The 23,714-nt window shown below is 37.3% G+C and overlaps 1 protein-coding gene across 3 annotated transcripts in view; it reads right to left on the minus strand.

Moving 5' to 3' along the window:
• Nucleotides 1–22,729, minus strand: part of Ssr1 (signal sequence receptor subunit 1) — a 36,772-nt gene extending 14,043 nt beyond the window's left edge. Inside the window, exons 1-9 of one of the 3 annotated variants that reach the window (XM_078020502.1) lie at nt 22,511–22,728; nt 20,098–20,210; nt 16,317–16,404; nt 13,983–14,245; nt 11,815–11,919; nt 11,413–11,489; nt 10,816–10,894; nt 8,739–8,832; nt 2,489–2,552 (exon numbers count right to left, since the gene is read on the minus strand). In XM_078020502.1, coding sequence (XP_077876628.1) covers nt 2,489–2,552; nt 8,739–8,832; nt 10,816–10,894; nt 11,413–11,489; nt 11,815–11,919; nt 13,983–14,245; nt 16,317–16,404; nt 20,098–20,210; nt 22,511–22,589 — 962 coding nt within the window. In that variant the 5' untranslated portion in view covers nt 22,590–22,728. Of the gene's footprint in view, nt 1–2,465; nt 8,458–8,738; nt 8,833–10,815; nt 10,895–11,412; nt 11,490–11,814; nt 11,920–13,982; nt 14,246–16,316; nt 16,405–20,097; nt 20,211–22,510 lie in introns of those variants that run through there. The other 2 variants (XM_078020503.1, XM_013359648.4) reach the window with 2 other exon arrangements.
• Nucleotides 22,730–23,714: the final 985 nt, after the last annotated feature.

Consider the following 23,714-nt stretch of genomic DNA (forward strand, 5'->3'; position numbering starts at 1 on the left):
CTGAGGCCCCATTTACCTTTCCTCTCCTCAGGCAAAGCTTTGAGGACCAGCCCTAACTGCCCCTAACTTGGCTAGACCATAACTAGACTAATAAAGCTACACAACCACAGCAAGCTCTATGCTTAGTGAGCACATTCCCACACATGGAGGTGGCAGATTTAATAGACGAGAGGCTTAAGTTCATATTACGGATTCTGAAACCAAACTGTTCATAAAGTAAATTCTGAAACCATGATTGGTATAGCAAATGAATATATTAAAACAAAGAAAACTTCATCCAAGTATTTACATTTAAAAAAGACATTTAAAAATAGGCTACTTATTAAGTGTGCTTGAACAAACCATGTGTGGAATCGAATTCCATTCATTATGGAGTTAGTTTCTGCTAAATACTTACTGATGCTATGGTAGAGCCCTGGCATCTAAGGATTTAAGAGTTTTCAACTGTTACCAATCTATAATAAAAAATAAAACATAACAAATAATACATTCTACATTTCTGGGGCACTAATTTGAACCTCAGAAATGGAAGGGCTGGTATATAAGGCAAATTACTTCGGAGTGAGAAGGGCCGGCAGCTGTAACTCTGTACGGTTTTGTACTGCCTACATATTCAGTAATACTCTCTAGAGGTCATTTAAAATTTTGTAATTACACCTTACTGCATTATGTTCTAGTAGTTTCACAAACTTAGAAAGTAACAAAAATATTCTGGAAAATTTTCCTTGAGAGGAAGAACAGTTTCCTATATTACAAGTTACTTAGACCTCACAAAACTTTTCAAAATAAACTACTGAACATACATCCCAATTAAAAACTCAAACACTTCATATTAAAGGTTTAGAAAGTTTATAGTCCAGCAATGCCAATATAGGTAATGCGACATCTCAGTCCCTACTTGCAAAATGATTAGCAATTATACAATAACTTCTAACGTCATTGGTTTTGGCTCAGATGTTTAAATACTTAAAACAGCTTGAAAAAGATTTGTTTGTATATTTTTTCTTTTATTATCATTTCTTTTTTTGTATGTGTGGGCATGAGTGTGTGTGTGTGTTGGGGGATTATACTGAAGATGATGAGAGTGAACAGAAGTCGGGAATTAAGGAGCCACTAAAATTTCATTTACTATTTGGTTATAAAAAATATGTGGGAATATGTGGCTTAAAGACGGAAAAGGGGACCAGGGGAAGGGGGGGATTTGTTCATAGTAACTTTTAATTTATCCTTTATCCAGTCTGACAATAGTGCCAAAACTTAATTTACTACATAAAATCCTACTAAAAGGATTTTATTTTCTCAGTCTTTTTGTCCCTAAAGGATTTTATGAAGTCCAACTTAATTTTGGTTCTGAGATTCTAAGTGCTTAAACTTTGGGAATTTTCCGAATTAACCCCCCCGCCAAAAAGGTACAAAATAATCAAAATTCCCCAAATATTATATAACAACTGTGTGATTGCTTTAAAAATTTCCAGTTCATGTTTTTGGAGATTAAGATGAGTTGGAATATATCTGTTCCTACACTTTGATCTGCTTGATCTGCAGAACAAGGCAGTATTTCTTAAGAAAGGGTACTTTTACTAAGAAGAGCAAAATTTCCTTTTTAAAAAACCAAATAAAACAAGGGCTGGAGCTGTAGCGCAGTGGTACAGCAGTTGCTTATTAGCAAGCACAAGGTCCTGGGTTTGAATCCCAGGACCACAAAAACAAAACCAAAAAACCTAAGTGTGTCTAAGATCATTCCAGACCTCTCCCTCAGTTTGCACAAATGTACTATTTCCTTTTTGTTAAAAAATGGGTAAGATTAGGATTCATATATCAATATCAGAATTTTCATGTTTCACAATTTTGTTGCTCAAGAGATAACTAAAATTCCTTGAATCCGTATGGGAAGTTTCCTTAAGGTATGCATTATAGTAAACAACATAAAAATACCAAAAACAATTCTACTGCTAAAAAAAGCAGCATCTCCTGCTTGTGCCTTTAGAATACTAATTATAAGAGGGCAACCACAACCAAAATGCTAATTTGTGCCATCAGCTGGGATTTGAGCAATTCCATGGAAGAAACAAATTATTTCTTCCCTTAAAACAGTTCAAGGTAGGGTATCTACAATTATATTGGAGGCAAATATTCATTGTATTTGGGGATAAAAAATCAAAGAAAGATGGCATTATACTTAGTATTCTAAAGGCACACTTCAGGCAGTTCAACAATGATTCTGGTAAGACCAACTGCTCACATACATACACACGCACACATAGATTTTAATGGTTTCCAAAAAAAAACCCAAAATTTGTTACTTTAGAAAAACGAATGCAGTGCATTTTCAGCAGTATTATCGCCACAGACTCTGATTGCTCAGTCCACACATAAGTAGTAGTTGCCTTCTATGGTGATATGGCTTCTCTGCACTAATTCCCATCAGGCCGAAAAACACTAGGGCAGGGTAAGTACAGACTGAATTGTTGCACAAAGGAACATTTACTCATCAGATCCCACTGATCTCTTCTGTGCCCGCTTCCTGGGCAGCCTTCTTGGTGAAGCTTTATCTGGGGAAAAAAAAGAGAGAGAGAGAGAGAGAGAGAGAGAGAGAGAGAGAGAATATCTTAAGCTTGCCAGCTTACTTATACTACATGCAAAAAGACAGGCAAAAGCACTTTCTTCAACTTCATCACCAGTTCAAAACACACATCCATGCAAGGATAACATCTATGGTACAATCTCTTACCTAGCTACAAGCTTTTAAAATAACCTGTAAGATAATCCTTCAAGGGTAACTCCAGTTAAAATGAAAATCTGCAACATTTTTTTTGAGGAAAAAAATATCTGATATTGGTAACTATACCATTGCAGACACCATGCAAGAATCCTGAATTCTACAATTTAACATGTTCATGCACAAATAAACTCTTAAAAATAGTGGGTGCGGTGGAGCACACCTGTAAACCCAGTGGCTCGGGAGGCTGCAACAGGAGGATCACGAGTTCAAAGCCAGCTTCAGCAATGGTGAGGCGCTAAGCAACTCGGTGAGACCCTGTCTCTAAATAAAATACAAAATAGGGCTGGGGATGTCACTGAGTTCCTGGGTTCAATCCTTGGTACCAAAAAAATTAAATTTATAAATGCAGTCCTGCAGTTTACATAATTTTTTGCAATTATACAAATTTATCTGGAATGAGCCATCAGATAAAAGGAAATTAGTATTCAATGTAAAGCCATTCCATGCACATAAGCATATTTTTAAAAATCTCTTCCTTTATTTCTTATACTAGATTCTTAGTAGCATTTACTTAAGAGAAAATAAACATGTTTTGAGTACTTCTATTTTGAGTCAGTAAGAAAAATCACCTAAAATTTTCTTTTTTTAAATTTTTAAAATTTTTGTAGTTGTAGATGGCCAGAATGCTTTAATTTGTTTGTTTATTTTTATGTGGTGCTGAGGTTTAAACCCAGGCCCTCAACACATGCTAGGCAAGTGCTCTGCCACTGGGCTACAGCCCCAGCCCTCTTTCTTTTTAAAAAATACTGGTGGTAGAAATTTCTTTAAAAAAATTTCTTTAAAAGACTAGACATACCTTCTGTTAGTGTTTCATTTTCTTTTGATCCACTGGGGACTGAACCTACAGGTGCTCTATCACTGAGCTAAATCCCACTGTCTTTATTTGGAGACAGTCTAAGTTGCCTATGCTGGCCTCATATGTGATCCTCCTGCCTGAGCCTCCCAAGGAGCTGGAACTACTGGTGTGTATCAATGGCTCGTGCCCTAGATGCTCAAGGCCCTGAGTTTTGACCCATAGCATTAAGCTAAATTACATAAGGCTACATTCTCAAAAGTTTCTGATTCAGGTTTCCCTATGTAGATTTAAAATACAATTATTAAGCAAAAATCCCATACTTTATGAAAATTAGCTAACCTGTCACTTTATAGTTTAAAAAACAAAACAAAAAACTTTGGGGAAGAAGCACCCTAACCCCAAACAAAATTTTATCAGGAAAAACCTGCTTAGTATTGGGTTCGAATTGCTTCCAAGTCTCTTACACTGTGATGAGAGGAGAGTTCTCTCACCTCTCAGGCTCTTGAACCCTGAGGTGTCAGACTGCTCCTCTGCAAAGCTAAGCCCTCAAAGCTTAGGGTGTCTCTTACTTCCAAACACATGCTCTGTTCCACGTTCTTCACAATTTTCTCTTGGTTTTCTTTATTCTGTCCTCAAGTATATAAAGTTCATGTCCCAACTTTGAAAGAAATAGCTGTTTTTCCTAAGCTATCTGCAATTTGGCTCAAGTTCTTTACTCTAAAACCATCTTCTACCATAGTGGCTCTCAAAGGATGGTCCAGCACAGCTCCATCAAGATCACCTGAGAACTTAGATGCTCAGATTCTTGGGTCTCACCCTATACCTGCTCAATTGGAAACTCTAGGGATGGGAGACTCAACAATCTGTGCTGAACAAGCCCTCCTGGTTATTCCAAGGAATGCTGTGTTTGAGAGTCAGGGCGCTAAAGAATTAAACATAAGAGGAAGGAAAAAAAATTCAAGTACAAAATCAAATAAAAATATTGGTTAAAATTGAGTTGAGGGGCTGGGGTTGTAACTCAGTGGTAGAGCGCTTGCCTCCCATGTGTGAGGCACTGGGTTTGATTCTCAGCACCACATAAAAATAAATAAAGATATTATGTCCATCTACAGCTAAAAAAGAAAAAAACCTGGAGTTGAAAATAAAAATATTGGTTAAAACTGAGTTGAAGATATCTGTATGAATACATGATTTTTAAAAGATTTTCATCTGAAACAAGAAGCCAAAAATTAATGACATCCCAGCATTTTAGTTTCTAGTATCATTCAGGGGTCTTTGAAGACATAACCAGCTCTATATCTTGAGCAGAAAATGCACAGAATAAATTTGGATTTCCATGGGGGCCAATAGGTAACCAGTCATTTGAAGGTCAAAAGGTTAAGACTGACAGCAATTTAAAAGGGATCCCAAGAGCTAAAAACTAAGAATTTCAGTTTAAGTACATGCTGAGACATACTGATTTCACAAAAATCCAAGTTTATATACAGTAATTTTTTTAAAAAAGAAAATGAGGAAAACTTTCTGTCACCATTTGGGTAGCTTTTATACTAACTTTTTTCTTTGAGTATTGTTTAAAGAGAAGTTTAAGCATTTACCCTATCTTTCCAATGGACATTGGTGACACAGTTCCAGTTGATGAAAGTGCTACTTTTTATAAAAGTTTGGCAATTAGTTAAAATAGAAGAAATTACAATTGAAAATCATCAATTCTACCTCTTGTGACACATCTTTCTTATGAAAGAATTATAAACTGGTAGTGAGCAGTTTAGAAAACTGCACATCTCTGTGATGTCAAAATACACCCCACAGGTAACTTCCAGCCTGCAGAAGAAAGGCCTCATTTCTTTGAGAAAGATCCTGAGGCTGGCACCCAGAGCCTACACTCACTTTAACATCACTCACGGTGGGGCAATCAAATGTTGTACTGCTTCATGAGATGCAGGAAGAATTGCTTATGGGATAAAAATAAGGAAGTTAAAGTTAACCAAACTTAACAGACTTAGCTACCAGTTTCAACAAATGTTAGCTAAGGGGCTGGGGATGTGGCTCAAGCAGTATCGCGCTTGCCTGGCATGCGTGCGGCCTGGGTTCGATCCTCAGCCCCACATACAAACAAAGATGTTGTATCCGCCGAAAATTAAAAAATAAATATTTTTTTTAAAAAAAATGTTAGCTAAAAGATGCTTGGAGAAAACTATGAGACAACTCTAGAAGGAAGGACTTTTCAGAGCCTCTTTACTCAGTATGAACCAGCAGCACCGAATTGCTGGGGGCTTGTCAGGCACAGGAAAGCTGAGGCCCCACCCAAGAGTTACTAAGTAAGTCCAAACCTGCCTCCACGCAAGACTTCCCAGGGATATGTACACACTGTTCGGAGAGGCACTTTTGGCACTATTACAAATTAAAAAGCACTTAAGAGACTTAAAAACTAGATGCAATTCATCTTCCTGATGAAATCAAAATCAACAACAAAAAGTTGTAAAGGATTATTTGAATTAAACGAAGAAATCTCAACACAAACTGGCATTATATGAAATAAAATGGTTACTTCCTGAAAAGTGATGGTATTTTGTCAGACACAGTGACGTGCGCCTACAGCCCAGCTATTCAGGAGGTAGTGACAGGAAGATCACTTTATTTTAAGAATTCAAGGCCACCCTGGGCAATATAGTGAGACCCTATCTCAAAAAAGTAAATAATTTTAGTGACCTTAAAGCCAACCATCTTTTGAGTACCAAGTCTTACTTGGGAAACACCTGAATGATACAAACCTACTTTGCCTACTTCCTATTATACAAGATTAAATTTTGCTTCACAGGGCAATAATTCTTAGCTTTTAAGCTCATGGATGATGTTTAGGAGAAAGGTACAATGAAACCAACTCCCCAATCTATTTGTAACATAAAAAAATTTGGGGGGGGAGGTGGTGGCTTCATAACCATTTTTATGACTTTAACAGTTTTTTGTTTTTCTTTTTCTTTTTTTCCCCCCAGTGCTGGGGATAGAACCCAGGGCCTTGTACATGCAAGGCAAGTGTTCTACCACTAAGCTGCCCTGGCTGGCCTTTAATTTGCGATCCTCTTGCCCCAGCCTTCCAAATAATTGGGATTACATAACTTTTTAATTAACTTTTATTGAAGGAGATAGTTAATTCTGCAGAAGACATTTAGAATTAACTATAGATAATGTGTATTTTAAATATAAAGACTTCATAAGTAAATCTAATAAACTATAAATAGACTATGGTCTCTACTTCAAGCTACATACTGAGTGTCAGGATGATGAGCAATTAGTCCTTACAGAAATTATTTACTCCCATGAACTGACCTATGTTATCATTTCCCTATGTCTCTAAATCCGGACTCATATATGCAACTTCTAAACACTTCCTGCACTGCCTTACCCAGGAATTTCTAGGGATCTTGCCACTCAACATGTCTTTTTTTTCCAGGATCAAACCCAGGGCCTTGTGTATTTGTGTAAGCCAAGCAAACACACTCTCATAGAGCCACACCTCCAAGCCCCTATCCAACACATCTAATCCAAACTCATTCCTGTCCATCCTATGTGCTCTGGCTGTTCCCTCAGACAATGGGACATTAATGGTTCCACCTTCTCACAACAGTCAAAAACAAACAAAAACAGCATCATCAAAAGTCCTCAATGCTGCACATCTTTCAACACTTCTGCCTCAGTTTAGGCCCTAATTATTTCTCCTGTACATTCCTGAAATCATCAACTGGCATCTTGGCTTTCAGTAGCTCCTGTAGCCAGCTGTCCTCTACAAAGCTATTTTAAATTCTTTTTAAAACATAAAATTGTTATTCATCTACTTTAAAGTGTCTGATGGCTACTTTTTGCCTAGAAGATAGGGCAAAAGTATTTAGCATAGCACAAAAACCTTGAAGAGTCCTTCTCCAACTGTTCAAGTCTCCAAACAAAGGTCGACTGTTCCTGGGAGTGATTTCCTTCTTTCCTAGAAGATCCTACCAAGCTCTCAAGATTTTGTACTCACTTTTAATAAAGTACCTGTCATATGGTAATTATATTTGGAATAGAGAGCGATAGCTCACAGAGAGCCAACTCAATTTTTAAAACTAAGGACTTGAACAAGCAAAGGAAAACAAAAAACAAACAAACAAACAAAAAAGGAACTAAAAACTAAAGTCAGTAAATGCATGTATTAAAAAGTTGAACCTCATTCTTTAATGATAAATTAAAACACTCATAACATTTAATACTTAAGAAAGATTAGTGAAACTGGAGGACACACCCCTGAGAATATAAATTAGTACTAACTTTTGGAATGGAAATAGGACACTTTCTACAAAAATTAAAATGCACATAACTTAAGACCTATTGATTCTACATTCAAGAAGTCATCCTATGAATTTACACATAAGGGTATTTATTAGCATTTTTTTTAAAGAGTGAAAAACTACCTGTACTGAACACTCATAGAAACATATGTACAGAAAATACCTATAATACAAATGTGAACTTAACACCAATCATTTGTTGGAAATGGGATTTGTAAAGCCAGGAGCTGACTTTTTCACTACTGTACAATCTACAACTGTGCAATGAGGCTATACTGCTTTCTAATAAATGCTTCTTAAAAGTCCTTCACCTGGAGGGAAAAAATTCCTACATTAAATAGTTATTTTAACAAACTGCCTATGTAATAAGATCTGTTAGGTTAAACTATCAGGTAGTATTTTAGGTTTAGTGAGTGGTTTTTCCAATAAAATTTAGTACTAGAAAACTGTTCCATTACTCATCAAATTTGTTATAAAGCGTTCATACGCTATACAAGAGCCCCCAAAACTCTAGCAAACAGCATTAGAAAAATTAATTGCCTCACCTCTTCTACTCTGCACTGAAGCAACAGGAAAGAAAAGAGACAGGAAAAAGATTAGGAATGTAAAGAATTCACACATTTGTAAATAAACTGCAGGTTTGGAGGCATTTCTAAATGAAAGTATAAAAAAATACTAAAAACAATAAATGTTCAAAGTCTTCATTAGTCATTGTTCTAGATTCTACACAATGGAAAAGACAAATGCTAAGTAGTATTACCACATACTTTTTTGCTAAATCTAAAATATTTAATTTTCATTTAAGAGAAATACTGCCCACCAAGTTTGTAAGACTACTTACTGATTTGATTCAAAGTTTCTTGAGGAATCCAACTCATGTCAACATCATTCTGACTTGATGTACCCATTTCTACTTTCTGTATGGGTCTCTTGCGCTAAGAGAAATGTATTTCAAAAGAGTTCCATTATGTTTCTTATTCTAATTTTTAAACACAATCAAAAAATTTCATCTGATCTTAGTAAATAAATTATGTTCTTTTCCAATTTAAAACATACTCCTAACAAATATTTTATTCACTAGAAGAGTAAAATCATGTCTAGCATTAATATAAAGAATTAACTGGGTGCAGTGGTACACACCTATAATCTTCACCACTCATGAAGCTTGGAGACCTTGTCTCAAAATAAAGAGTTAAAAAGGTCTGGGAGATGTAGCTCAGTGTCGAAGTGCCACTGGGTTCAACTCTCAGTACTACAAATAATAAAAATAAAAGACTTTTATCCTTGCTATAAAACTTTGTGTTATACCACTGGTGGACAAAACAAGAATGTCTACTTATTCAATGATTTTCTTTCCACTTAGGAATCAAAATCAAAGAATAAATTTCTGGCCAATGAAATTCAGAATAATTACTAAAAAGTTGCAAAAAGGCTATCTGACATTGTAAGCTAGATAAAACTAAACAAGTAAAACCTCATTATCTATAAGCAGTATTATTTGTTTAGATCATAAGTTAATTCTGAATACAAAGAATAACTGAAAATGGCTTTGTTTAAATGAAAAAGCAAACTGTAGTCAGTTATACCAAATATGTGAATGTATAGCAAAAATCCAACTGTTATGAAAACAAGACAAAGATAGTTATAAACACTGAAAATGGAGAGCATCTGTTTAGGGACTAAAGGATTATATTACAGTATTTGACACAAATGATGTAATGCATTCCCACTAAAAGAATGGGATGGGTTTTCCTTTTTGTGGTGTGGGAAGAAGAGAAGTGAGAGAGAGAGTGAATGAGGAAAAAGGGGAGAGACATGATGGAAGGTTAGCCACCAAATCCAGAGAGAACCATGATGGGGGTGGGTACTTCAGTGTTACACTTAATTAAGTAGATGTTTGATCAATAGGATAAATATAGTCAAATTCATTCTTTATCAAATGAAAGAACTCATTCACTAAGAATAAGCCCCACAATTAAGAATAATGAATTGAAAATAAAAAGTTGAGTTGGTTTCAGATAAAACACGAAAGGGGCTAGGATTGTAGCTCAGTGGCAGAGCGCTTGCCTTGCACATGTGAGGCACTATGTTTGATCCTCAGCAACGAATAAATAAAAAGTATTGTATCCATCTACAACTAAAAAAACTAAAAGAAAAAAAATCATAAAAAAGTGTAATTCTAGGTTAAAAAAAAAACTTTCCGAATTTCAGGAATAAAAATTCTAGGGTAATTCACAGTGAAAATAATTTCCAGGTACAGTAGCATGTATCTGTGATCCCAGTTTATCAGGAAGCTGAGGCAGGAGGATAAAGTTCAAGGCTAGACTCAGCAACTAGCAAGACCCTTTCTCAATAAAAAATAAAAAAGGGCTGAGGTTATAGATAAGTAGAGTAAAGTAGCCCTGGGTTTAATCCCCAGTACTGGAAAAAAAAAAGATAGTACAGGTATACAGGTCACAATAAAGGATGTAGACAAAGGATACTAATTGTGTGCATGTCTCAAAGTCTCAACAAATTCAAGTCACATATCCAAAGTTTCACCTTTGGGTTTCATTTTAAAAAGGTACAATAAAGCTGTAACTCTAGAATAATCTACAGTGAGAGTAAGAAGTCATGAAGAATTAGATCAAGCTTAACTTAGTACTGTAACAACTTTTAAAGAATGGCTTTGAGAGTTGTTCATGCTGTTGGCGCAGTGGCGCATGCCTGTAATCCCAGCGATTGGGGAGGTAGTGACAAAAGGATCTTGAGTTCAAATTCAGCCTCAGGAAAAGTGAGACACTAAGCAACTCAGTGAGACCCTGTCTGTAAATAAAACACAAAACAGGGCTGGGGATGTGGCACAGTGGTTGAGTGCCCCTGAGTTCAATCCCCAGTACAAAAAAAAAAAAAAAAGGAGTTGATCAAACATTAATTACCTTTCTAGATTCTAGGAGTTGATGAAGGCCAATAACAACCAGAAGTCCAAGACCAGCAAGAAACATATACATAAAGATTCTGGCATAAAAGAAAAAACATAAATTGGCTGTAATTCATAAGAAATACTACAGCTAATTACAACTATAATTCTAACACATTTCATAATTTTAGTTTATTCTGTGCTACTGGGTTTAAAAATTACTTTAGGTCAACATATGTAAAAAATAAGAAATGATTCACCATTCAAAAAGAACATATTTTTCAAGATAAAATATAATTTACAAAAAGTCAGTAATTTTAGAGGCATATATCTTAGCTTTGGCTAATGATCAGCTTCAGGAAGCATGGAGTAGAAAAGAATTTACGACAGAAAGCCAACTACTACTATCTTTTAAAAGATTTTTCGTCAGTTTGAATCATCTTTCCTAGCTTGGTATTATACATATAAGAATCACATACAGTATGGATCTATGCAGTAAAGATTTCACCAAATCTGTATAGTCCATTCCATTTTGACCATTAAAAACAATACTTTGAAATCAGAACATGCACTCTAGTCCTGCCTTGAGAGATCAAGTTCTACAACTTTCACTTACGTTTCTCCATCTAACCCATCTTCTCTTTCAATAACTGTAACCGTTTGATTGAAGACAGCATCTTGGAATACATTGCCCTGTAAAGAATAAACATTAAAAAAAAAAATTCACAAAAATTTGAAATGCACTGAGAGAAGGAACTCTCATAAGATTTTTTAAAACTGGTACTCTGTAATAGATTTCTTATAGCTCTCTCATCATCTAGAAGGAAAGACTTTACAAAATCATATACTTGCACTATTCAATGCCAGGGACTCAACATTCTGATTTCAATTTCTTCCATAAAATAAAAATGCCACAAGCTCTGTTATCCTCCACTTTCTTTGAAGAGTGGGGAGATGGCACAAGGGCCAAGGAAAGAGTAAAAATGAGATAAAACTTGCAGAACGAAACAAAACTCACAAGAGTATTCTGATACCTGCAGCTCAAGTTTGTCTGCAATCCTCCAACACACAGATGGAAGCATGAAAATGTAGAACAGTAGCTGCAGTGGCAGATCACACAGACCTGAACAAAAGTCAAAATTATGTTCTAAACTTACAATGGGATGAAAACCAATTCCTTCAAAATAAATGGGTTGCTGATTTTCAGAATCAAAATATTTTCTTGTTATGGTCTTGAAAAATCAATAGGTCATAGACAGCTGTTCTCAATGTTCAATGCTCTACACACAGGTAGTATATTTTCAAAACCACCACTTATTGCTAAATAATAATTATGTAATTTTATTTCAAGGCCTTTCAATGTGCACTCAAAATGAAACTGAAACTACACTTTACCAACTGGATGTAGTTCTATTTAAAAATATGATAAAATCGATAATTTTCAAACTACATAATTATAAAGTTCAGGAAACTTAGTATCATAGTTTGAAAACAAAGAATGAAAAAACAGGGGCTGGGGTAATGGATCAGTGCCTAGCATGTGTGAGGCACTAGATTCGATCTCAGCACTGCATATAAATAAATAAAGGTACACTGACAACTAAAAAGTTATTATTTTTTTTATAATAATACCTTTAATTTATTTTTACTTGGTGCTGAGGATCGAACCCAGTGCCTCACCCATGCTAGGCAAGTGCTCTACAAACTGAGCTATAACCCCAACCCCACTAAAAAGTATTTTAAAAAAAATGAAAAAACTTTCCTACTTTCTACTAAATAACTCAAAATGAAAAATTTAGGGGCTGGGATTGTGGCTTAGTGGTGGAACACTCGCCTAGCACAGGCGGGATCTGGGTTCAATCCTCAGCACCACATAAAAATAAAGGCATTGTGTTGTGTCCATCTACACCTAAAAAATAAATATTTAAAAAAAAATGAAAATTTTAATTGTAGCACAAGAAATTTAACTCAGGTAAACATGTTAACACTAGGATAATAAAAATCATGAACAACTTCTAAGAAGAAAACTTTGAAAAGGAAATTGTTCATATGTGTTCTCTGAAGAACAGTTTTCACCAAGAAGTCAACCGCCAAAAGTAAAATTTTAGTGTTTCTTGTTCAGTCACTGAATATACATAAAAATACATACCATAAAACATCAGCTTATATTCAAGAATTTGGTTCTCATAAATTAAAGCCAACCCATAAACCCTGCTGTTAAAACTATCTGGCTATAAGCTAGATGTATAGGTGCACACCTGTGATCTGAGCAACTGGGGAGGCGGAGGCAGGAGGATCAAAAGTTTGAGGGCAAACTCAGTAATTTGGTGACATCCTATTTCAAAAATAAAAGACTAGGGATATAGCTCAGTGGTAAAGTCCTCCTGGATTCAATCCCTAGCAGTAGGAAGAAAGAGAGAAGAAAAAATTGAAATAAAAAGGGCTGGGAGCAGGATGCAGTGGCGTACATCAGTAATCCTAGCAGCTTGGGAAGCTGAGACAGGAGAATTACGAGTTCAAAGCCAGCTTCAGGAACTGCGAGGAACTAAGCAACTCAGTGAGACCCTGTATGAATAAAATAAACTACAAAATAGGGCTGGGGATGCGGCTCAGTGGTCAAATGCCCCTGAATTCAATCCCTGGTACCAAAAAAGGGGGGCTGGGAATATAGCTCAGTGGTAAAGTACCCTGGGGTTCAAGTCCCTGTATCACCCCCTCCCCCACCAAAAGAGAGAGCTGGTTTTATTTTGTCTGAATATATAAAATGATCAAAAACCAGCTACAAAAAAAGTATAAGTAGTAAAATGGGCCAAAAATCAGGCAATGACAGGAGCAAATTACATATATTAACCTCTAAATAAGTAGTAGACTATTGTGTGGCGTATTGCTTCTTCCTTCTAGGATCCAGATCAAGTCACTACCACACTCATGCGACAGTACCTAAACACAAAGACACCTCTAGTACGGGTCACTCAGCAGTTTCATCACTGTTTTCAACCACCTCTCCTGCAAATTATAGACTCCAAGACACATGTGCGAATTTACATTCACGACCTTGGTGCCTACCATGGTTTCAACCACAAAATAGGCACCTGTACAGAAAAATATTTAACAATGTTAATTATCCCCAACAATCTCTAACCTTTAAAAAAAAAAAAAAAGTAAAAAAGGTTTAGAAGGACTTACATTTAAGTCTTTGTAGTTCAGATTGATGACCAGACCAAAGGGTCGTCCACCCATGGGCTCTGCAGGAATGAAGGAATACTCAAAAGTGGCCTGTCTCTGGGGTGGCACTACAGTGTTCAGAGGCAGAGCTGTGAAATTCTGGATATAAAACTGGTAGTCCTGAGGATAACGAAATGAGGCATCTAGGGATTCCACAATAAAATCTTCTGTACCCTTGTTTGTAAAGCCTACCAAGAACTTCACTATGTTATTTGCTGGAAAATCTGAGAAACAGAAAAAGACAAAAAAATTAGAACATATTCAGAGTACAAATGCAACACACATTACTAATGGATGCCGGCACACTTTCCTGCTGGATTCAGACTTGGTTTCAGAATCATTTTTCAGAGAGCACTCCAGCACATGCTAACTAGTGAAAAACTAGAGCTAGAGTGTATGCTGACACTCTTTTGTCTACGCTTGAGCACTCCAACTTGGGAGCTGAACTGAGCATCTTGACTTCAGACCAGATAATATCCAAATTCTGTGGTCTAAGAAAAAGTTGGGTCCTTCTGGAAGCAAGATTATTGTGTAGGGAGTTATACAACTGAGTACCTATACAAGTAAAGAGAAAAATGACAAAGAAAAAAATCTAAGGGGTTCATTGGAACACTTGTGTTAGTACTAGAACAAATAAAAAATTGCATTTTTGAATTCCTATCGAATTACATAAGTAGTCAAAAATGCAAATTTGAAGGTAAATCAGCTACAAAAATAAATTTTTAAAAATCACTTATACTTTTTGTAGCCTGTAGGTAGAAGTTATAACACATGAGTATAAAACAGAACACATTTTCAATATTAAGTGTTAAATTATCATGTTACTTTCAATCAAGCTAAGCTTCATCCAGTATGACATAAGTTGTGCAGTCAGACAGATCTAGATTTGAATATGGTCTCCATGATCTATTTATGAACTGGGTAACCCTGGGGTTTGTTAGGATTAAATAATATTTGTGAAATATTGAGGACAGTGCCTACCACGCTATCTTCAATAAACATCAGGCATTACACATTTATAGGTTGAACATCCCTAATTCAAAAACTGGAAATGCTCCAAAATCTGAAACTTGAGTGCCAATATGACGTTACAAGTAGAAAATTCCACAACTGATACTCAAGTGATGGATTATAGTTAAAATACCAGTGCACTAAAAGAACTGTATAACATCACCTTTAGGTGTATATGGAACAAATGGATTTCATGTTTTGACCTTGGTTCCATCCCTAAGATACCTCATTATATATACACAAAAATATTCGAAAATCCAAAAAAACTTCCGGTTCTAAATATTACAGGTAAGGGACACTCGATCTGTATTTTCTTTTAAAGAAACCTAGGCTCTAACCAAGACCTACTTGGAAAGATTTTAAAATATAGCAGTTATCTAGGTTCTAACCAAGGACTAATCAAAAGCTACAATATTTTCACTAATATTTACACACTCAAAATATAGCAAAATTACTTTGCTGAGGTAGTTTGAAAGAATTTTAAAGACAATATCTTTGGGCTGGGGTTGTGGCTCAGCAGTATAGTGCTTTCCTAGTATGTGCGAGGCCCTGGGTTCAATCGTCAGCACCATATAAAAATAAATAAATAAAATTGGGGCTGGGGATGTGGCTCAAGCAGTAGCGCGCTCGCCTGGCATGCGTGCGGCCCAGGTTCGATCCTCAGTACCACATACAAAGATGCTGTGTCCGTCAAAAACTAAAAAATAAATATTAAAATTCTCTCTTAAAAAAAAATTAAAATAGGGCTGGGGATGTGGCTCAAGCGGTAGCACGCTCGCCTGGCATGCGTGCAGCCCGGGTTCGATCCTCAGCACCACATACCAACAAAGATGTTGTGTCCACCGAGAACTAAAAAAATAAATATTAAAAATTCTCTCTCTCTCTCTCTCACTCTCTCTCCTCTCTCACTCTCTCTTAAAAAAAAAAAAATTAAAATAAATAAATAAAATAAAGATATTGTGCATAACTACAACTGAAAATAAAATATTTTTTCAAAAAACCAATATCTTTAAAAGGGAAATCTAACTTCTAGTTAAACTAGACAGGATTTATTATTCCCCTTAGTTAAAATACCTGCAATACCACTATACAGGTATTGGTACCCATATATATAAGATTTTTTCCAAAATACTTGTTTGCACAATACTTCTTATATAAAAGGAGATTTAAAAAAGACCTTAAGTATTACACCAATGCTCTCCCGCCTCCCTTTAAAAAAAAAAAAAAACAGGCTTGGCATTTAAAAATTCACATCTGAATTGAAAACTAGCAATTCTGTATTACCTTCTCCTTTCACAAACAGGATAGTTGTATCTGCACTTGGTGATGCTTCAGGTTCACCAGATACATCTTCTTCCTCTTTATCTTCTGCCTAAGAAAGAAAACATTAAAAAGAAATTACTAGGGGCGGGGGATATCACTTACATACAGACACTTTATCAGGTTTGGGACAAAATACAGCTTCTTCATGGCTTTGTCAGTATTAGTGGGATGAACATCACTGTATCTCTTTAGTTAACTTAAACAGTGCATCTAAATGTTCATACCAATTCCCAAGGAGTCTGAAAGATCTGACTCAGGGTCTACTGTGAATCCTGAAATTCTTTAATTCTAATAAAAGCATCAAGGAAATGCCAAGACTACTAGTATTCTGACCACACTTTGAACTGCAAGATTCTGGATCAAGGGTTGGTAAGCTAACTTCCTATAAAAAACTAAATAGTAAATAAAGCTTTGCAAACCATAAAATCCCTCTTGAAAATGCTCAAGGTTATAGCATGAAAGCAGTCACAGAAAATAAATGAATAAGCAAGGTTATGTCTATTCTGGAGCCAAATTTTGCCCACCCCTGTGGATCTTGTTAATAGTCTACAACAATTTCCATTCTAATTAAAAGGAAAATTTCCCCCTAAGAATCAGTCACATGGGGCTGGGGCTGAGCGGTAGAGCGCTTGCCTAGCATGTGTGGGGCGCTGGGCTAAATCCTCAGCACCACATAAAAATAAGCAAATATATAAAGGTATCGTGTCCAACTATAACTAAAAAAATATTAAAAAAAAATGATTCAGCCACATAATTTGAAAGAAACGTTTTAGAGCAAGCCAGGTGTGGGGGCACAAGCCTATAATTCTAGTGATTTGGGAGGCTGAGAAAGGAGGATTCCAAGTTCAAGGCTAGCCTCAGCAACTCAAGTGAGATCCTGTCTCAAAATAAAAAATAAAAACGTCTAGGGATATAGCTCCATGGTAAAGCACCTCTGGGTTAACTCTCTAGTGCAAGAAAAAGAGAAGAGAAAGAGTAAGTGATCAAGGATCTTATTGGGGTGATAGAAATATCCTAAAACTGGAAGTGTCTTAAAACTTGGTTAATTTACTAAAAATCAGATTGTATACTTAAAATGGGATTTTTATGATAAAACTGTTATCTCACTGAAAATGTGAATAAATTTAATATTTAAAATGTTAAACTTGAGAGAAGCACCATGTCTTCGGTTGAACAATCATAAACTGAGATGCTTATGGGTGTCATTGTTCACTAGCTTTAAACATTTTGTAGATGAGAAGGCACTCAAACCTTTCAATGAATGAGGAACTGTACTGAATTTTAAATATTTTTAATGACACCATTTATTTAAAAGTTTTTACTTTTGGGAAAAGAGACCCTTCAAGAAAGTCCCAGCTACACAGGAAGCTGAGACAGGAGAATCGTTTTGAGTCCAAGAATTTAACATCAACCCAGGTAAAATAGCATCTCAGGGGGGAAAAAAAAAAGACCCCCAAGTAGGAAAAACCATAAACTATAGGAATAAAGTGGAAAAAATGTACCTGAGAAAGAACTAAGAACAATTACATCTAAGATATGATTAATGGGTTGCAGACTAAAATGAAATGGAAGAAGTTAACAAGACAACAGCTCAAATCACTAGAGTCTATCAAACCAGGAATATGAAGTAGGATGGATGTTAAGTGCTGACTTCCTTTGTGGACATATAAAATTTGAGATACTTAATGGAGCACCCAGACACTGCTATCCTGTGAAGAGCTGGAGATATCAGTATGGTGCTCAGAAATGAGGCTAGAAAATCACTAATAAAGGGTGGTAGTAGTTAAAAAAAGGTTTCACGAACATTACAGGAGTAGGCAGAGAAAGAGAAGGTAACAGAAAGATCAAAAAGCAGAAACTGGTAAAGGAACACTGAGAGGATTCTAACCAAAGCCAACATTAAAGGATTCAAGGAACGTATACTCAGAAAATGCTAAAAAGAGTTCAAATATCATACCTAATTCTGTCCAGGATTTTGGCCATCAGGTTGCTGGTGACCTTAGTAAGAATAGTTTCACTACATATATGGGACCAGACCATAGTAGAGAACAAATGTGAAAAGAAACTGTACAGGGTAGTCTTTCTTCAAGAAGAACCAGATGTGGTGGCACATGCCTCTCTAATTCCAGCTGCTTGGGAGAGTGAGGAAGACAGTGGTGGCTATCATGGGCAGCTTAGTGAGATACTGTCTCAAAGTTACAAAAAAAAAAAAAATTACTGGAATTATAGTTCAGCGCCCCTGGCTTAAATCCACAGTACCAAAAAATTTTTAAATACAAATAAAAATAAATCACAAGATTAGCTTACGTGAAAGATATACCCCATAAAAATGAAATCAAAGAAGAAATCTGTATTTAAGGTTAATTACTTTGATATTAAAATAGCAGGAAAATAGGAAATTGGTGGTTCAACCTCAGAAGGAAATTACAACATTTAGAGTCATGAAAAGTTTTAGGTGCATAGCATGAGAAAGGAAAAAAAAAACCTATGCTGGGCGCAATGGGAACAGGAAAGACAGCAGAATGAATCAGATATAACTTTCCTATACTTATATATGAATACACGACCAGTGTAACTCCATATCATGTTCAACAATAAGAATGGGATCAAACCTGTAATAGACTGCACTCCATGTATATATGTCAAAATACAACATACTATCATGTACATCTAAAAAAAAAAAAAAAGCTGGGTTCAGTGGTACACACCTATAATCCCAGTAGCTTGGGAGGCTGAGCCAGGAGGATTATGAATTTAAGGGCAGCCTCAGCAACTTAGCGAGATCCTATGTCTAAATAAAATATAAAAAAGGTCTGAGGATGTAGCTCAGTGGCAGAGCACTCCTGGGTTCATCCCCAGTACCAAAAAGAAAAACAAAACAACAAAATATCTATGTAAAAAATCTGGGCTGGAATTGTGGCTCAGTTGTAGAATGCTTGCCTTGTATGCATAAGGCACTGGGTTCAATCCTCAGCACCATACAAAAATCAAATAAAGGTATTGTGTCTACCTACAACTAAAAAACATATATATTAACAAAAAATCTCAGGTTAGGGATATAGTTCAGTTGGTAGACTGCTTGCCTTGCATGCAGAAGGCCCTGGTTCAACACCATATAAACACACACAAAAGAACATCTATCCTATACAATAGGACTACAATAGTCCCAAAGAGGAAATTAAATTATCCAGAAGCATGCTGCAATGATCATGATTCCAGCCTGCCATTCTGTTTTACTGTAATTATACAGTAAAAAAATTCATGGCTAGACAACTAAGAGATCTTCTCTAACCCCCTTACTCTTTACAGGACATATTTTACATATTATTTATCATCTGTTCCTTACCTCATCCCACCAACACACATATCTCGTCTGTCCAAAGCAGCATCCAGAACAGCACAGACTCACTACATGAGACTCAATGACTGCTTATTGAATGAAAGCGAGAAAACTGAGATCCAGAAAGAGAAGCCTGAAAGCTAAACACCATAGACCCCAAATTTGTCCACTCCTGGTCCACTGCTAGTCCCACTACATTTAGCTTCCTAAATTCATGCCCGTTGGTATGATCTTGAATCATTCTTTAAGTGTGTCATGTCTCCTTCCCAATTCAATACATATGCTCTATCCTCAATGACAAGCTCCTATTCACCCAACTTCAATCCATTTTGATCATAATAACAAACCACTGACAGTAAAAATTTTAATACCAAACTTTGTATTAAATAGTATAACACTAACCAAATCTGTGGGTTCATCTTCTTCTACCTCAGCTTCATCGTCTTCATCTTCAATTATTGAATCTTCCACTGTTTCTTCATCCTCTGTAAGATCCTGTGCCACTGCTAATGAGCCTAATGATAAAATACAAAGTAAGCAATTATCCTTCACCTGGAATACTTTTTTAAATATTTGGTATAAGCAACAAAATGTTCACTCTGGAGTAACTTAATCCCCCAGCCACTTGAATGATGACAAATTACACTATATCTAAAAATACTTGTATTATTTTACTAGTATTCTTAACTGGTTGTTAATTTTAATAGAAAATACTGTTTAATTTTAAAAAGCACCCAACAGCTAGAAAATGAACTGCAGAAATTGAAGATCCCCTGAATCCCAGAGGAAGAACTTCAAGCAATCTGGTTAAGCAAATAAAAAAATAATAATAATAAGTTTGGTGCAAAGAAAAGAAACTCCCCTAAATTTAATCCCTGTCATTAACCATATAAAATAAAACAACAAAAAAAATTCAGGTTTAAAAGAAAACAACATTCTCAATATCTAGGCAAGAAACATCAGAGCTGACAACAGCTGAAACTCTTAGAATCTACTAACAAGTAACTAAAAATGACTAATACCTGAATCTTCCCCTATGATAAAAACTAGCTTGTGCCAGGCACAGTGGCGCAAGTGGCTCAGGAGGCTAAGGCAGGAGGAGTGGGAGTTCAAAGCCAGCCTCAGCAAAAGTGAGGCACTAAGCAACTCAGTGAGACCCGTCTCCAAAAAATATACAATATAGGGCTGGGGACGTGGCTCAGAGGTCAAGTGCCCCTGAGTTCAATGCCTAGTACCAAAAAAAAAAAAAAAAAAAAAAAAAAACTAGCTTGCACAAAACAAATTGTTTAGTAAAAACATATTCTAACTTAAGGGTTGAGAGCAAAGAAAGAGTCCAATTATTTTTGCATATGGCTTTGAACATATTTTAAGATACTTTTAAATATTATAAGCAAAAGTTATGTGCACTCATAATGCCAAGAAATTATAAATCAATTTTGTAGGTAAAAGTATTCTAAGTCATAATGTATCTATTTCTGGCAAGACCCTCAAAAGCATTTCAAAGTTCCTGAAACTCTTCCAGCAGAAAGAATGATGATGTGGCAGTTCAGTTGAGGGGGAAAAAATGTGGAAAGGGAAACATGTGCAATTTCCAGGAAAAATGGTATTTATTAAGTATTATACATTGCAAGTTTTTTTTCACCTCGAGTTCCTACTGCTAAAATGGTACCTTCCTAATTTTACAAGTCATTTTCAGTTAAAACAAACAAACAAACAAACTCTCTGGACATAGTAGTAGTTTAAAGTTATACAAGCCACTAAACAGAAACCAGTCCCTTCACTCTTCTTTGCCAAACAGCTTGTGGGCACTGGACATCATCATTCATTAGGCCAGAGCTTAACTTGTGGAATGGGTTCCAGTAACCACTTAGACTAATTCTTTCACTTTACAAGTTGGACACCGAAGTTCATAATACCAAGGCAAGAAGCCAAGATTCCACATTTTTAGGTTCTGCCATCTAAGTTTTTTCACCCAAGTTTTTTAACTGTTGAAATGAATAAACTTATATAAATTGGGGTGGGGGAGAGTAGGGCTCAAAGTCCACTCTCGTCCCCCAGCACAAGACGAGATTTCCAACCAACAAAAAGTAGAAAGGAAAAATGGAAGGAAGAAAGGAAGAAAGAGAAAGAGAGAAAGAAAGAAAGAAGAAAAGCCATTGAATGAGAGATTCCGTAGGGATTCTGCAGTCCACCTAGACCAGAGGCTGACAACTGGGTGAGGGTGCGGAGTTTTTCGGAAATGAAGCCTCCCGATAACACACAGGGATCAGATGCGGATAAGCGAAGACAGAGGACCAGAAAAACGATGCTCTAACAGCACGGGTGTGCAGAAAACAGGAGTTTCAGCAAATGAATTAAGGAGGGCTCCTAGCGTGGAAGCTAAAGACACGTCAGCCCAAGAGCTAGAGGATGGGGGTGGAGCGGCGCCGGAGGCGGCCGAAAGAAATAAAACCGGGCTGCAGCGCTCTGCGGGCGCAGCACCCGCCGCCCCAAGCCTGCGACTGCGGCCGCACACCCTCCTGCTCCGGCCACACACCACCCAGCTCCGGCCACCTCTGCAGGCGTGGGTCCCGCCCGCAGGAGCAAGGTCGCTCCGGCACGGCCCTCCGCGCGGAAGGGACCAAGGCTCAGGCGGGGTGTGAACTCTGCACGCGCGCCAGCCGCCTACCACGAGCCGGGGATTGGGGAGCAAGGGGAGGGAGGCCGGCGAGGTGGACGCGGTCCCCAGGAGCCCGAGCTCCGCCGCCTCCAACTTCAAACTTGTCGCTGGCGTCTCCTGAACGGCCAACCCCGCCGCCCACTCCCCTCGCCTCACCTGCCGGGCCGCCTCGGAGCAAAACGGTGGCAGGGAATACCAGCAAGAGCAGCAGAAGCAGGCGGGGGAGGAGTCTCATGGTGCGGCCGGTCCAGTGTCCAGTCCCAGTCCGCAAGTGCTCTCGGCGGCTCCGGCGGTAATGGCGTTACTCTTCATCCGGGCTCCGTCAGGGGCGGGACGGCGCACGTAACGCGCACGGGCCTTCGCCACACCCCTCCCCTGACTGCCCAACGCCGCAACGTGGCTGCTACAGCCGAGAGGCGGGGAGTACCAGCCGCCCGCGGGGTCACGTGGCCTGCTGCCTGGGCCTCGGGTTCCCGCGAGAGTCAGCTGCTCGCGGCAGTCATGGCCGGCGCCTTGCGGTGTGCCCCGGCGTGGATCTCAATTAGCGTAGTTAGTGCTTAGTTATTTGAATGAGGATCCGCTTGGTGCCAGGCACGATAAGGATTTTGCATAATTCTAAGGAACGATGATGTAAGGAACATGAACTGCCTGTGTGTGATTTTTAAAAGAAGAGACAACTGGGAGAGGGTCACACTGTTCAAAGAGAAATATACAGTGGAAAATCTGCCCCCTATCTGCCCACACCCTCTTCTATAGAAAGTAATGACAGTTATGAAGCTTTAAAAGATGACTCTACAATTTTCTTTAGTTTCTCTGTCCATTATGTCGGATTTGGGTTGCTGTGATAATCTGTTTTTTGTCTTTTTTTTTAATGTCATTTCTTGCATTGGATCAAAATACCAGGTATTTTGGACTGGACCAATGTGAGATGTCATATAGATGATGAAGAGAGTAAGTTAGCTCTTGGTTTTTATTATATTGTCAGTTACTTTTCCTTAGACCTATGCTTTCATCCATGAATTCATTAATCTTCTGAACATTTCCATGAGCTGCATATTATTATTTACTGAGGAGAAAATAGAGAAATTAATAACGTACTGGGTCTTCAAAAAGCTAGCAACTGGGCTGGGCATGGTGGCACACACTTGTAATCCCAGTGATTTGGGAGGCTGAGGCAGGAGAATCACAAATTCCAGGACAGTGTCAGCAATTCAGTGAATTCCTGAGCAACTTGGCAAGACTCTGTCTCAAAATCAAACGTTCAAAGGGCTGGGGATGTATCTCAGTGGTATTCCTGGGGTCACTCCTCAGCGCGCCCACACACACACACACACACACACACACACACACACACACACAC

Source organism: Ictidomys tridecemlineatus, chromosome 8 (assembly GCF_052094955.1).
Source record: "Ictidomys tridecemlineatus isolate mIctTri1 chromosome 8, mIctTri1.hap1, whole genome shotgun sequence".
Classification (NCBI taxonomy): domain Eukaryota; kingdom Metazoa; phylum Chordata; class Mammalia; order Rodentia; family Sciuridae; genus Ictidomys; species Ictidomys tridecemlineatus.